The 13,708-nt window shown below is 54.0% G+C and overlaps 1 protein-coding gene across 2 annotated transcripts; it reads left to right on the forward strand.

Annotated features, from left to right (window-relative positions):
- The first annotated feature begins 408 nt into the window (after window positions 1-408).
- MLEC (malectin) lies at window positions 409-11,960 on the forward strand. Of its 2 annotated transcripts, XM_074206026.1 has the most exons (5): window positions 409-1,025; window positions 6,365-6,543; window positions 7,539-7,715; window positions 7,807-7,864; window positions 9,497-9,823. In XM_074206026.1, the coding sequence occupies exons 1-5, from the start codon at window positions 503-505 to the stop codon at window positions 9,724-9,726; spliced, it is 1,167 nt and encodes a 388-aa protein (XP_074062127.1). In that variant the 5' UTR covers window positions 409-502; the 3' UTR covers window positions 9,727-9,823. The 2 variants fall into 2 exon arrangements, with proteins under 2 accessions (XP_074062127.1, XP_074062128.1); XM_074206027.1 differs by lacking the exons at window positions 7,539-7,715; window positions 7,807-7,864 and having other exon boundaries at window positions 823-1,025; window positions 9,497-11,960.
- The last annotated feature ends 1,748 nt before the right edge of the window (window positions 11,961-13,708 follow it).

A 13,708-nucleotide genomic window follows, 5' to 3' on the forward strand; every position in this document is an offset into this window, starting at 1 on the left:
CCCTTTCATTCATTCCCGCCACCTGCGCCTAATGGCTCCCGCGACGCGCCGAGCGGGGGGCGGGGGGGGCGGGGAAGGGAAGCCTGGCTCCCCCCGCCCTCCCTCCCCAGCCGGGGTCCTGGCCAGTCAGGGCGGCCTCTCCGAGGGGCGGAACGCCGGGAGACTCCCGCGCCGGCCGGGCCGCGGTCACGTCCCGCTGGAGGCGGGGAGGCCGGGGGGGGGGAGGGACGGCAGCCGGAAGTGCCGGCGACGTGTCCGCGTGCTCCCCCCCCCCCGACCGCTCGGCCCGCCCTCCCCTCCTTTCCATTGGGCGGCGGGCTCGCCTCGAGAGCGCCCCGGCCGCCACTTCCGCATCCCTCCCCCCCACCGCTCCAACCGAACTCCCGCCCCGCGCCTGCCCCCTCGCGCCTCGCGGTTGGGCCGGCGCCCAGGGCCGGCCACGCCCCCTCCCCGCGCCCGGGCCAATGGGGCGGGCGCGCCCGGCGGGGGCCGCGGGTAATTAATGAGCGTCGGGCGCCCATTGGCCGCCGGCGTCGGCCGGGGCCGGGTTCGGTCGTGCCCGAGGTGGAGGTGGGAGCCGAGACCGAGACGGAGGCGGCGACGGCGAGCGGGGGAGCCAGCGAGGGAGCGGGCCAGCGCGACATGTCCCCGGCGGCCGCGGCCCTGGCGGCGGGCGGAGCCGGGCGCTGCTGAGGAGCCCCTGGCGGCGGGCGGAGCGGGGCCGGGCCGGGCCGGGCTGCCCGCGATGCTGCTGGGCGCCGGGGCCGGGGCCGGGGCCGGGGCCGCGCTGCCCCCGCCGCCGCCGCCGCCGCCGCCGCTGCTGCTGCCGCTGCTGACGACGGCGCTGCCCGCGCTGCCCCTGCTGCCGCTGCTGCTGCTGGGCCTCGTCCCCGGGGCCGCCGCCGCCGCGGGGCTCGGGCTGCCCGACAGCGTCATCTGGGCCATCAACGCGGGCGGCGAGGCGCATGTGGACGTGCACGGGATCCACTTCCGCAAGGACCCCCTGGAGGGCCGGGTGGGCCGAGGTGAGGCCGCCCCGCCACGTGCGCCCCGCCCCCGGCCTCAGTTTCCCCCGCGGCCGCCCTTTCCCCGGACGGGGTGGGGCGGGGGGTTCCCGGGCTCCCCGCGGGGCTGAGGAGGTTGGAGCGAGGGGGCTGGGGGCGCCCCGGGGGCCGGCCGGGCCCTGGCCCCGGGGCCCGGAGCCGTTGGTAGACTTTGTGCCCAGGGTGGGAGCGGCCCAGAGCAGGTGGTGAGCCGAGGGCAGCCAGCCGCCGAGGGCACCCTGCCCCCGTGGCCCGCCCGGCCGCAGGGAGCTGCCGCGCCGCCTGGCACCCCGTCCCGAGGAGCAGTCCAGCTCGGCCCTCGGCTTTGGGGGCCAGGACTGCCCTTGGAAGCGGAAGTGGGGCACCGGCCATGGGCTCTTGGTGGAAGGCTCCCGGAGGAAGCTGGTGCTTGTGGATGCCCTCAGAGGGGACTGAATGGCCACCCCGGCGAGGGGCCACCCCCTCTGGCTACTGTCCCAGCCCCCAGAAGCTGTAGAGCCTTCAGGGGGGTCAGGATCTTCACCCCGGGACTTTGGAGAAAGCATCCACACCCTCCCCCCGTTATTTTTAATCCTTTCCTTGACCACTGGGTTTGGAGTTGAGGTGGGTCCAGGCCCAGGAGGATGCCCAGTCCCTTTCTTCATTGAGGTCTGGGAAGCTGGGCGATTGTTGGCTCCCCAAGTCCCCTCCCCCTCCCAAATGTGTTGGCAGCCCTTGGAAGTAGAGGGAAAGTTCCAGGTGTGGAGAGAACAAGTGAGCGAAGCAGAAAGAATGGGCCGCGGGCAGGTGACCTGGCTTTTGTCTCCCTCTAGACCATAGGCTTCTGGAGAAGCGGGCACTAGGTATGCCCGACTTTGTTTTCCCAGCCCTTAACACAGACACATAGTAGGTGCTTCAGAAATGACTTGTTTCCTCATCTGTAAAAATGTTCTGGTTATTTAGTCATGTCTAATTCTTGGTGAGCCCCTTTGGGGTTTTTTTTCCCTTGGAAGAGATACTTGAAGCAGTTTGCCATTTCTCATTTTATAGATGGGGACACTGAGGCAAACGAGGTGGGGTGATTTGCCCAGGATTGCAGGACTAGGAATTGGTCAGATTTGAACCTCAGGTTTAGAGACCATTGCCTTATACAGCTCTCACTTTTCAAATTTTGGTGGAAGTTGTTGAGTAAAAAGCTTTGTTACTTATTTCTTTTTTGGTATGGTTTCTGACCCTCCTTGAAGAAAACAGTTCCTCTTTGTACAGCACCTTAAGTTTTGCTAGGATCTCTTTCTCCCCAACAATGCTAAATTAAATTGTGTGTCTATCATTGTCCCCATTTTAGAGATGAAGAATTAGAGACTGGGATTTGGCATGCCCCCCCCCCCCCCTCTCCCTTTTCCATAGCCAGTAATTTTCAGAATTCAAAACTGGGTCTCTGACCCTCAAGCTGGGGCACTCCCCGGTGGAGTTTCTTTCTATAGCAGACCAAAGCAGCTTCCAAGGGTTCCAAGGAACTAATAGAACTTTCTTGATTTTCTACTGTCCCAGTAAAATCCAAGGTATCCTTCTACATTTACCGTTGGATCTTGCAAGTGGACATCTTTAATGATGGTTTCGTTGCGCTCCTAGTTCCTCCTAGGAGGATTTACATTCCCAACATGCTCTAAGCAGAAGTGGTTGTGACTGTGACTACCTAGGCTCCAAACCCCATTGCTCTGGGAGTTGTCCTGCCAAAAATGCTCTTCCTCTCCTGCTAGCAGCCCCTCCTTCATATACCCCCACCTGACTGGGTTTCTGCCGTCTCCCTTGAAATTGTAGCCCAGAGACTTTGACTGTAAGCCAGATTTAAGAAAGTGTTGGTTACTTGGACTGAGGTGAGGGTCAAAGACCTTGGTCTTTGTAGAGCGACTGCTCTAAACATGACCCCAGACGAGGTCCTTCCCCTCTCCAAACCTCAGTTTCATCCATTATATTTGATACAATTAATGCCTTTTGATCACTGAGACCTGCATCTTCTTCAGTAGTGGGTCACCTTGTTAATGAGCATAGCTAGTCAATGGTCCTGGGCTCTCCATGATAACAGCAGGTAGATGGTTAGCTCTTTCCCAGTGCTAGTTTGTGTGTGACTAGCCAAGTTTATAAAAGAACCTTTTGTTCATATCTGGACTATTCAAATTCTGAGAGTTTACAAAGTGAAGTTTACCAAGAATTCCCCTCTTCCACACCTCCAATCCAAGAGACGAAAACATGTTTCTCTTTGCCTGGTGACCTTTTAACTTGAACTTGGATGACATGTGCCAGATGCCCATGGAGATGACAGCAACTTGGCAGTCGAGACCTGTCTAAGATCCCTGGCCCCTTGGGTTGGTCAGCTCACAGTCTCTAAATGGGTCCTACATGCCAGACCCTCTGCTGAGCACTGGAGATGCAAAGAAAGCAAAAAGAGACCCTGCCCTTAATTCAGCTCATGGTCTAATGCAAAGAACCTATAAGACAGGATAAAATGGGGGTAGTCCCCAGAAGGGTGGCACAAAGATGGGAAAGCCCTGATCTGACTATCCAGGGAGGGATCACTGCAGGGAGGGATTGACATCCTGAGCAGATTTGCCACTGAGCTTTTTCCCATGGTTCAACCCGAAGCAAAATCAGGATGACTTTGACCTCAGTTCCGGGTGTTTTGTGCTTGTCCTCATTGAGATGGGCTAGTGAGAGGGGATTCCCCAGCAAATAACTTTGGTTGGCAGGCCTGTTCTCCAACTTATGCACTTCAGAAGCTTCCTTCAATGGAGGGAGAGGAGGAGTGTGGGGAGTCTGAGGGAAGCCCATTGAAAAATGAGGTGGACAAGAGAGAGCCCCAGAAAGGTTTCCAGGATACCAAACAGGGTAGAGAATTCAGATCTGAAGTCCAGTTCTGCCACTTATGAGCTGGGTGAGGCTGGACAAGCCAGGCCTCCCACCGGAATCTCAGTTTCTGACTCAAATGAAACCATAGCCGGCTTTTAAGGTCCCACCTCTGATCCTCGCCATCTTTTGGTCTGTTGGGGCTTGACAGTACATTCCTAGAGGGTATATGTAGCACCCCCTTTCTGTAGGGACTTTTCCCTAAAATGAAAAGGAAGCCTAGGGACCACTCACTCTTGTCTAGGGACTCTGGAAGTGTCGGTAAGTCGACTCCTTCTGGCCCCCTCCCTTTCCTTTAGCTGTTGAGACTATTCTGCGTAGATCAGCAGGATGCTGACCACACCACTCACTGCACTTAAGTGTGTGTGTGGGGAGTGCCTTATGCCGCTGTATCTATTTTTCTGGGGTTTTACAAATTAAGCTTTGCATGTGGCCAGTTCCTGAGAAAGTCACTTGGGTTATTTGGGGGGGGGCGGGACTGTTGTACAAGGCAATTCTAGCACTGGGGGTGGGGGTGGGGGTGGGTGGGTGCGTCTCAGTCTGACTTTGTTCACTGGGCAGCTTTGCCACAGATTACATTTCTTTTTCCACTCTTAATATGAAAAAGATCTCCGCAGACCAATCCTGTTCTGTACATGTTAATAAATGAAAGCTGGCTACAGCCGAGCTTGGAGGGGCTGTTAAAGGGAGGCAGCTGCAGCCACATTGGAAGATAGCTGGCAGAGCCTTGGTTTCTTCAGTTTGGTGCATCAGGGCCCCCTCTGATCTTTGGAGAGAAGCTGGCTAGCCATCAGACTCTTAAGATCTGAGAGTTAGCTCTGCTTTCTGTTGGAGGTGGGTTTGGTTTTGTTTGAAGAGAACTGGGGGGGGGGGGTGAAGTAGGTACTATTTACTGAACTGCCTGAGGGCTCCAAGCTTCCTGTGGCTGGGACTTTGGGTGGGCTGACTGGCAGGAACCGTTAGGAGGGACATGCCCGCATCTCAAGAGCTGCCATTCCCCCACTTGGGTTTTCTAACTCCCCAGGGGTGTGGAAGGAAAGTCCCAAGGAGCCCTGTAACTCGGAGGGTCTGAATTCTGTTCTTGTATTTCCTGTTGAGGCTTTTGAAGGCAGACTGAACTCTGTACACTAAGTGGGGTGGAGGCATCAAATCACACAAGTCCGTACTACCTTAGGAGTTTGGGTCTTTTATGGGGCTGCAGAGTATGAAGGTGCCCAGAAGCAGACGTCTCTTAGATGCCTTGCCCTGCTGCAGCTAGGGAGGACTCACCCTCCACTGTGGCTTGGGCTAGGCCACGTTGTGGCTGACATGTTCCTGGGGTGGGGGGTAGGGGAATAGTCCATCTTTACCAACCAGTAAATTAGCAGTGACTTAGGTGCTCTAACAGCCAGAGACACCAGGAAAGGCGGTGGCCCTTGGACTGAGCTTTTGGAAGGGTTCTAGGAGATAGCAGGAAGCCTCCTGTAGGGAAAGGGGATCTTGGAAGAAAGTTGACATCTTGTTGTCTAGCTTGTGATGCGTGGATATAGAGGAGTCTCCCATGCTAAATATGAGATGGGCAGGCGCCATCTTTGAAATGGGGCAGATCACCTCCTGGAGCCCTGGCATGGTGATTCCCCCCTTTTTTGGTTGGTGAAACCATTTGTGTTGTTTTTTTTTTCTGTGTATTGCCTAACTGCCCCTCTCTGTTTGCCCTTGGGAATTCCAGGCCGTGAGGGGTAAGGGAAGTGTTGTTCTGGTCTGGGGTTTATCAATTGAAGTATCTAAAGTAGATCAGGGGGAGGGGGTGTGGGTGTCTACCATTTCTTAAGACCCTAACTCACTTTGGAGCCTTTTAATGGAAATGAAGAAACCCACCGAGAAAGACAAGTGTGTTATCTGTATCTGTAGCAATTGTGACTGACTCTCCCAACCCGTTTGTTTTAGACTGAACTTTTTTGGATGCTAAAGAACATTCTCTCAGTTCAGTCATCTTTTGTCTGTCTGCTATAGAATTCCCTGCTGTCTCCCTTGTTTTGCAAGGTTTCTCTGAAGCTGGCCCTCCCAGGGAGATGGGCAGCTGCAGGCAGGATAGTGCCCTCTTTTAATAATGAATTGTGTTTGTTCAGAAACTGCTGTTTGTTAGCCCGAAGCGATGGCATGAGGTGCTTTGGTGGACCTTCATTTAATATATGCATTTTTCCCAAACTCCGGTGTAGCTGTAGGGCTTGGTGAGATAGATGGTTTCAGATTTCCAGAATGTTATGTTTTCCTGGCAGACTGAGAACAGGTAGCAGTTGCTTTCTTTTCAGCTTGAACCCAGTGCTACTGGGGTGACCATCCCTCCCACCATCACCATGAGGCTCCTTTGATACTTAGCCCCATTCTGGTCTGGTGGTTCTCTAAACCTCTTTTAGGTTTGGCCCTGGTCTAATGTGGTACTATGCTTTCTTCTTTAGCCTCAGACTATGGGATGAAACTGCCCATCCTTCGGGCCAACCCTGAAGACCAGATCCTCTATCAGACGGAGCGCTACAATGAGGAGACCTTTGGCTACGAGGTGCCCATCAAAGAAGAGGGAGACTATGTGCTGGTGCTGAAGTTCGCTGAGGTCTATTTTGCACAATCCCAGCAGAAGGTGAGATGGAGCCAAGCTTCTGAGTCATCCCTCACACTTGGCCTTGTTGGGTCATGGGGCCTCGGGCCGAAAAGGCAAGCATTCCCTGGGGAAAGGGGGAAGCGGATGAATGGGGTAGAAGCAGTTCAGTCTCATCCCCACCTTCCTGAGATGGCTCTGGGCCCTGTGATGGTTGCCCTTCACAAGGGAGTGGCTACTTCCTTGTAAGACCTTCCATGAAGAATGAGTGACCAAGATTGCTAACACTTTGGCCGGCCTGCTGGGCAGAGCAAAATGTCATTTACTTCCTTTGGGTCATCTTTTTAAGCCTCATGTTTTCTTCGTCTCTGTCTCCCTGTGATACTGATATTGTGAGGACTTTTAAATGGCCTGTTCCAGGATGCTGGTGGGACTTCTTGACTGTGCCAATAGGCAGTGAGGAGGGGGAGGGATGCCATATTGATGGGGGTTCCTTGAATTTCCCTAACACATGGGCTGGAGCCATCTGGAAGCTTTTTTTTTTTAAATCTCTTTACTAATGATCACATTTTATGACTGAAGCCCTCTCCAAACTATGACTTCCCTGAACTGGGATTTCTACCCTTTGGTTCCCATGCAGGTGCTGCTGACCTTTATATAGTGTATCTTCCCCTCCCCCACACACACCCGGTGCCTGTCTGTCCTCTGTCCCTTGCCTCCCTACTTGTCTTTGTTCAGACTGTCCCCCATGCCTGAAATGATCTTGTCTCCAATAACTTCTGCCTTTGAGAATCTAGAGCCTCCTTAAAACTCAGTGTGGATGTTCCCTCTTACGGGAAGACCTTCCTGATCTTCCAGCTAGAGTGCTCCCCTTCTCTGTTTATCTCATTCTGACATCTGCATTTGCATTGGCTCTCCCTGGTAGAGCATCAGGTCCTTGAGGGTATTTTGGTTTCCTTTCCCAAACCCCAAGATTGGGCCTTGTCCATGTTGGGAAGCTGCCGGGGCTTACTTACTTTCTCTTTCCGACTCTAAAGGTGTTTGATGTACGCCTAAACGGTCACGTGGTCGTGAAGGACCTGGACATCTTTGACCGGGTTGGTCACAGCACAGCTCATGATGAAATCATCCCCATTAGCATCAAAAAGGGAAAGCTGAGTGTCCAGGGGGAGGTGTCCACCTTCACTGGGAAGCTTCACATCGAGTTTGTCAAGGTAACCCCTTCCTTCCATAGTCTGATGGAGTGGGGGGGGGGGGATTATCTTCTTCCTGGCTGGGTTTGACTGGCTTTTTTCCATCTTGTAGGGGTACTATGACAATCCCAAAGTCTGTGCACTATATATCATGGCTGGGACCATAGATGGTGAGTAACATTTTTATTATTTAGTGGCCTAGTGGGCAAGGGTCCTGGCATTTGGTGATTGCTAGAGGTGAGCCTCAGCCCAGTTATTGGCACAAGCAAAATTCAGAGAACCAGGACCATAACTACTTAGTGGGACCATCCTTGTAATTGGAAGAGACTTTGGAGTTGAGGACAGGCCCCTCCATTTGTAGCTAAGGAGAGCAAGCTCCCTTTGGGAGAATGTAGAGTCTGGTGGTCACAGTCACTCAGGCCATTGGTGGCAGATTCCATGAGATCATGCTGCCTTCCTCGATGGTACCAAACCCAAAGTCTCAGTCCAGCCCCCGTGCATTATGTTGGTGGTAAAGGATGGGCTGGGCCTCTTACTTTTCTCTCCTTTGAGTGGTTTGGCCTTCTAAGTGGAAGGCAAAGTTATTTCCTTCCCTTACTATGCGTTAAGCTCATTGTCAGATCCCAGAAAATCTCCTCTTGGGGAAACTCTAGTGCTTCCTTCCTGACTATCTCATACCCAACCTTCTTCCTTTGCTGATCTGCGAGGTACCAGCACATAAAAGGGCTCTGCCTGGGAGTCACGTGATCTTGCCCCCTGGGTATCATGCGCCATGGTGCTTCCCCATTTATCAGCCTTTTCTGGAGGCCTCTCAAACAACTTCTAACCAACCCGCATCTACCAGAACCTTCTGTTAAATAGAAATTGTTGACCTGACTTTGCTGAGCTGGGAAGGAAGGTCCTGGCACCTTTTAAACCTTCCCAGTGTCCTTGGCACCTGGCCATGGGTCTATTTTCCCCCCCTTGGGGCTTGGAGGTTATCACAGCTGCCAGGTTCCCAGGCTGCTTTCACAGAGGAGCTTGTGTCTCAGGGGCTGGCACCAGCCAGTCATTCTCCCCCTGCCCCCTTACCCCATTGCACTTTGATACACCAATTGTTCCTATCTTAAATGCTTGAGAGGCCAGAGAGGAATCTTCTGTTTCCCAAAGTCCTGGTGTGACTGTGCCTCTTCTAAGAGGGTGAGTTGAATTGCTGGTCAGGGGGAAAAAGTCAAGCTAGTATCTATAGAGTTGGGTCGACATTGAACCTGTAAGGAAAGAGGGTGCTGAGCAGCCCCGCTGTCTGTTCAAGCCGTGCTCTGAAGAGTGTTTGGCAGCTGCTGAGTTGCGGGATCCCCGGAGAAGAAGGGCCTTTGGATCCAGACTGAGCTCTTTCTGGTTCCCCAGGGCTTTGGGGCAAGCTAGCCTGGGCCTCAGGTTCCTTGTGTGTAAAATGAGGAGGCAGGTTTGGGGAGGGATCTCCAAAGGACCCTGGGAGGCAGGAAAGGGGACATGAGCTGACTGAGGACTGTCTGTCAGGTCGTTGTCCCTCCCCAGGCCACACATGTTCTTGGGTCTTGGTGGGAGAAACGAGGAAGGAAGGAGGGTATCAAGAGACTTCCGTGAAGGGTATGAGCTCTCCCCAGCTCCTTTTCTTGCCCAGAATGGTCAGGAACCAGCAAAGATTTCTATGCTTTGGGGCTTCTGGCTGGGCAGCTTAGAAGAATCTTGCTGTGCTGGACCTCCTGGTGCCCTGTGTCCCAGTTGGCCCTAGGGGGACATTCTTGACTGGCCGTATCAGTCATGTTTCTCTCTGTCCTCAGAGGTGCCAAAGCTGCAACCTCACCCAGGCCTGGAGAAAAAGGAGGAGGAAGAAGAGGAGGAAGAAGATGAGGAAGGTTCCAACAGCAAAAGGCAGTCCAATAAGAACCGGGTCCAGTCGGGCCCCCGAACTCCCAACCCCTACGCCTCGGACAACAGCAGCCTCATGTTCCCCATCCTGGTGGCCTTTGGGGTCTTCATTCCGACCCTCTTCTGCCTCTGTCGGCTGTGAAAACACAGGGCCATTGCGAGGCTGGGGGAGAAGGGAGGAGACGAGACCAAACAGGATTGGTTTTGGTTTCTTCATGTTTTTCACAATTTATTAACAAAAATTTTTTAAAGAGGCAGAATGAGGAGAGAGTGAACTTGCCCAGCCCAGCTGAGTCGTGGCCTCATTTCACTCCCCTCGCTTTCTTCATGGCTGGCATCCAGTGGCTGCCTTCCTCTCCAGGATACTTGGGGTGAAATCGGACCCTTTCCGTCTAAGGAGCTGGCGGCCGATCCCCGGGGACTCCAGTCTGTGTCCCTTGGGACAGGGCTTGGCCCAGAGCACAAATCCTCTTCCCTTTTAAGATGGAATCTTAGGAGAGCCAGGGATCAGAAACGGATCACCTGAGAGACCCTCGTGGGGAACGAGAGACGCAGGTCCAAAGCCTCGCGGTGGGGGCCTGGGCCAAAGGAGGTTAGATCTGGGGTGCAGGGTTGGGCGAGGGGTCGGCTGGTCTCCAAATGAATGTTGGCACCACAAGTTGGGACTCCTTGACCAGAGAGGGATGCCATTCGGGGATGCAAAGCAGCAGCTTGACCTCCTGTCCGGAAATGGCCTTTTGGGGTTTTGTCACCACAAAATACATTTTGCTTTAGTGCCTGTTGGGGACTTGATTTTGCTCTCCCTTTCCCCCCTTTATGCTCCTCACTTGAAAGCTCTTTCCCTTATCTCCTCAGGGAGAGATGGGGACTTTTCTTCTGGTACGCATTGGGGCAATGCCAGTAAATGGCCTGGACCCCGCTCGAGGGCTCCCCCGGGCCTCACTGGGTCTCCCCAGTTTGGGAATCCTCCTCTTCCTAGGGTCAGCGGCCCCCTGGTCTCGACCTGGGTTTTCCTCCCTGGATTACTAGGGCTGTTTGGCACACGCTGCCTCCTGCAGGGGTGTGCGTCATGTGGTTCTGTGCCCAAGGGGGAGGATTGTTCAACCAATTACTTCCTGATAATTGACCTAGAACTGCCCCCAAGATGCTTGACTACCGGGCTGGACCTTTTAATCTGACCCAAGCCTTTGGCTGCAGAGTCACTGGGGTTTGGGACAGATGGGCCAGCTCTCCCCCTGAGTCCGTCACTTCTGCCCTGCCTAGCAGCAATAATTTGGCCATCCTAGGGGGCAGGGGCTGGAGGCGGTCCAACTCATGGGAGTCCTGGCAGCCAGCTAGTCCATCTTTCTAGTCACATTTTACTTCCTCTGCAGTGTTCTGATCTCTGGGAAATAAAATACCTTTGTTGGATTTCCCTTGATAATGATTATCACCGCCTCTGTTAAAAATCACCCAAGAGGGCTCAGCAGCCAGGCTTGGGGAGGATGGGGTGGGGAGGCCGTGGGGTCTGCTGCCTGCCCCTCAGCAGGGTGGCAATCACAGCTTGACTTCTTCAGGGTTTTTGTTCTCCTAGAGCTAGAGAGCAGGTTTGTGACCAAGTCACCCATAGGACACCTTGCCAGTGCTCGGAGTCAGACCTCTGGACCTTGATGGCAGAGGGGTCAGAGGCCTTAGTGACAGGACACTGGTGGGCCTTCATCTTCATCTACTCACTCAGACTGCCCTTAGAAGCTCTCTAGGAGTGGGGCAGACCCCAATGCCCTCTGCTGGTGGCTGCTGCCTCTGGGTCTGAGCCGCCACCAGCCTTGGGCTGTTTCTCATCAGGAGAAAATGTGGAGAAAATAAACCTGTAGACTTGTGTTGTTGACCGACGGGTGAGGCTTCCTTCTCTCCTCACCAAAAGAGGGGAACCTCGACTCTGTGCCCTTTTCACAGTGATCCCAGAGTTGGAGATGGCAACTCTGGGTCCTGTGACCATTTTATAACGGTACCCCCCCCCAAGGTGACTTCCTTCTGTCTGGGTTCCCAGGCTGGCCCTTTCTCCTTGAGCTGGGCAGGAGGAACTTTTCCTTCATAACTGTTGCTCAACAGAAGAAACACCTTTCCATGATCTCACAAGTCTGAAGGGGAAGGAAAGGAACAGGAAGCAATGGGGTGGGGATGGGGGTGGAGGGGGGAAGGAATCCCCTTGGGCCTAACCTCCACATGTGGGAATTCTCTCGCCCTTCCCCCCACTTTTGCCCTGGCCTGGCTCTAGCCAGCCTAGAAAGTTTTCACCTTCCCCAAGGCCAGTGACCTGCTATACCCTAATAAACATAGGTACATGACATTTTTGCTTAGGGAATGGGGGCTTTTTATTTTATTTTATTGTGTATATTAGAAATTACTCTATTGTTGGGCTCTTACCTCTTGCTCTTGGTTCCCATCTTACACTTTGAGCCAGTGCTAGACTGACCGGCAGTGCCCAGCTGTCCTGAGGTGCCTAACCAGGAACTCCCCCCTTCTTGTACTTGTCCTCTTCCCCCAGCCTAGTTGCTTGGTGGAGTTGAGGCCAGTCACCTGGCTCTCATGGGAGGGATGAGGGTGGGACCTGGGGAGGAGGGCAGGAAGAAAAACAGATTCTGCTCTGGGCCTGGGGCAGGTGTTTCCTTCGGCCGGTCAGGGCAACTCCATTTTAAAAAAAAAAATCCTTTTCCCCATGGTCCTGACATCAGAGGGAAAGCTGCACTGTGGGGTGTCCTGATTTGACATGTGGGGGGACTTGAAAGACAACTGTCTTTGTTTTTCCCCTAAATTGCTATTGGTCAGTGTCTTTGGGATTGGTGTGGAATGTTGATAAGTAGTGACTACCCCTCAGTTTAAGAGTCTCCAATCTTGTTCTCTTGTCTCCGTCAATCATGTAACAAGGGGCTCGGGGGCTTGTTTGAGTGCTTGCCTGTGATGCCAGGCCCAACCTGTCTAGCATCACTCGGGGGCCCCCCTTCTCCCCTCTGGGCAGCGCCTGGGAGCTCCTTAGATCTTTTTAAGTTGCTGTTGGATTTCTGATATTTTTGGAGAAGCTTCTGTTTTAAGGAATTTCTCCTTTCCTTCTCCCTTCAGTCCATCCGTCTGGGAAGTCCTAGTGTCTCAAAATCTCAGCCAAACTTCAGAGGCACTGGCAGTGTTTTTGATTGCCCAGTTCTTCAATATTCCTCAAAACCTACTCATCTTGGGGAGTTCAGGGAAGGAATCAGCAGGTTTTCTGTCCTCCTCAGGAAAGAGGCAGAGTCGGTCCCTGGGGGACTGGGGAGGGCCCCAGTCAGCACAGTGCCTTTCTTACTCTCTTCTCTCTCTCTCTCTCGACTTTTTGGTTTTGTTTGTAAACCAGTTCTGAGCCTCGCTAGATGCTCTCAAGATTCAGGTCTGGGCCAGGGGCTGTCCCTTCCTGCATGCCCCTCCTGCACCCTCTTATCCTGCAATAAAAAAAGGCCTGTTTGATGTCAAAAAGCTGTCCAGTTGAGTCGTGGTGCCTTGGGGCCTGGGTGGCTTAAGGGACCATGCTGCCCATTGCCAGCTTTTCTTTGCCAAGATCCAAAGGGATGCAGAAAGGAAAACTTTAAAGTGTGAAAAATCCCGATTCTTTGGTGAAGATCCAGTAGGAGTGGCCTCCCCCCCTTCCTGGAAAGCTGGCTGAAGGGGCCGAGGCCACAACAAACCTGCTGGGAGCTACTTGGGATGGGACAGATGGAAGGGGGTGACGGAGGATTAGGAGCCCAAGAAAAGGCCCAGAAGCCCAAAGCCTCAGTAAACCAAGAGCCTTTTATAGGGTCTGCCGGGCCTGGGGTCTCTTATAATGGGCAGGCCACGATGGGGCAGGGGTATGGCCCTCCCCCTCGTTGGTGACTTGACTACCTTCTGGTCTGCCAGTTGTCCTTAGCAAGGGTTAGTGGTCTAGCTGGAGTGGAGCTAGGGAACGAGGGCATGGACGGGTTTGACTGTTGGGACTCACTGGTGGCAGAGGTGACAGTGGGGTGGGAGGGGGCTGTCCTCCCAAACCTTACAAGATGCCCCTCTTGCAACCAGTCTTGCTCAGTCCTTAGCAGCCTGGTTGGCAGGGGTGAGCCTCAGGTCCCTCCTTCCTTCTC

This window comes from Macrotis lagotis, chromosome X (genome assembly GCF_037893015.1).
Source record: "Macrotis lagotis isolate mMagLag1 chromosome X, bilby.v1.9.chrom.fasta, whole genome shotgun sequence".
NCBI lineage: Eukaryota > Metazoa > Chordata > Mammalia > Peramelemorphia > Peramelidae > Macrotis > Macrotis lagotis.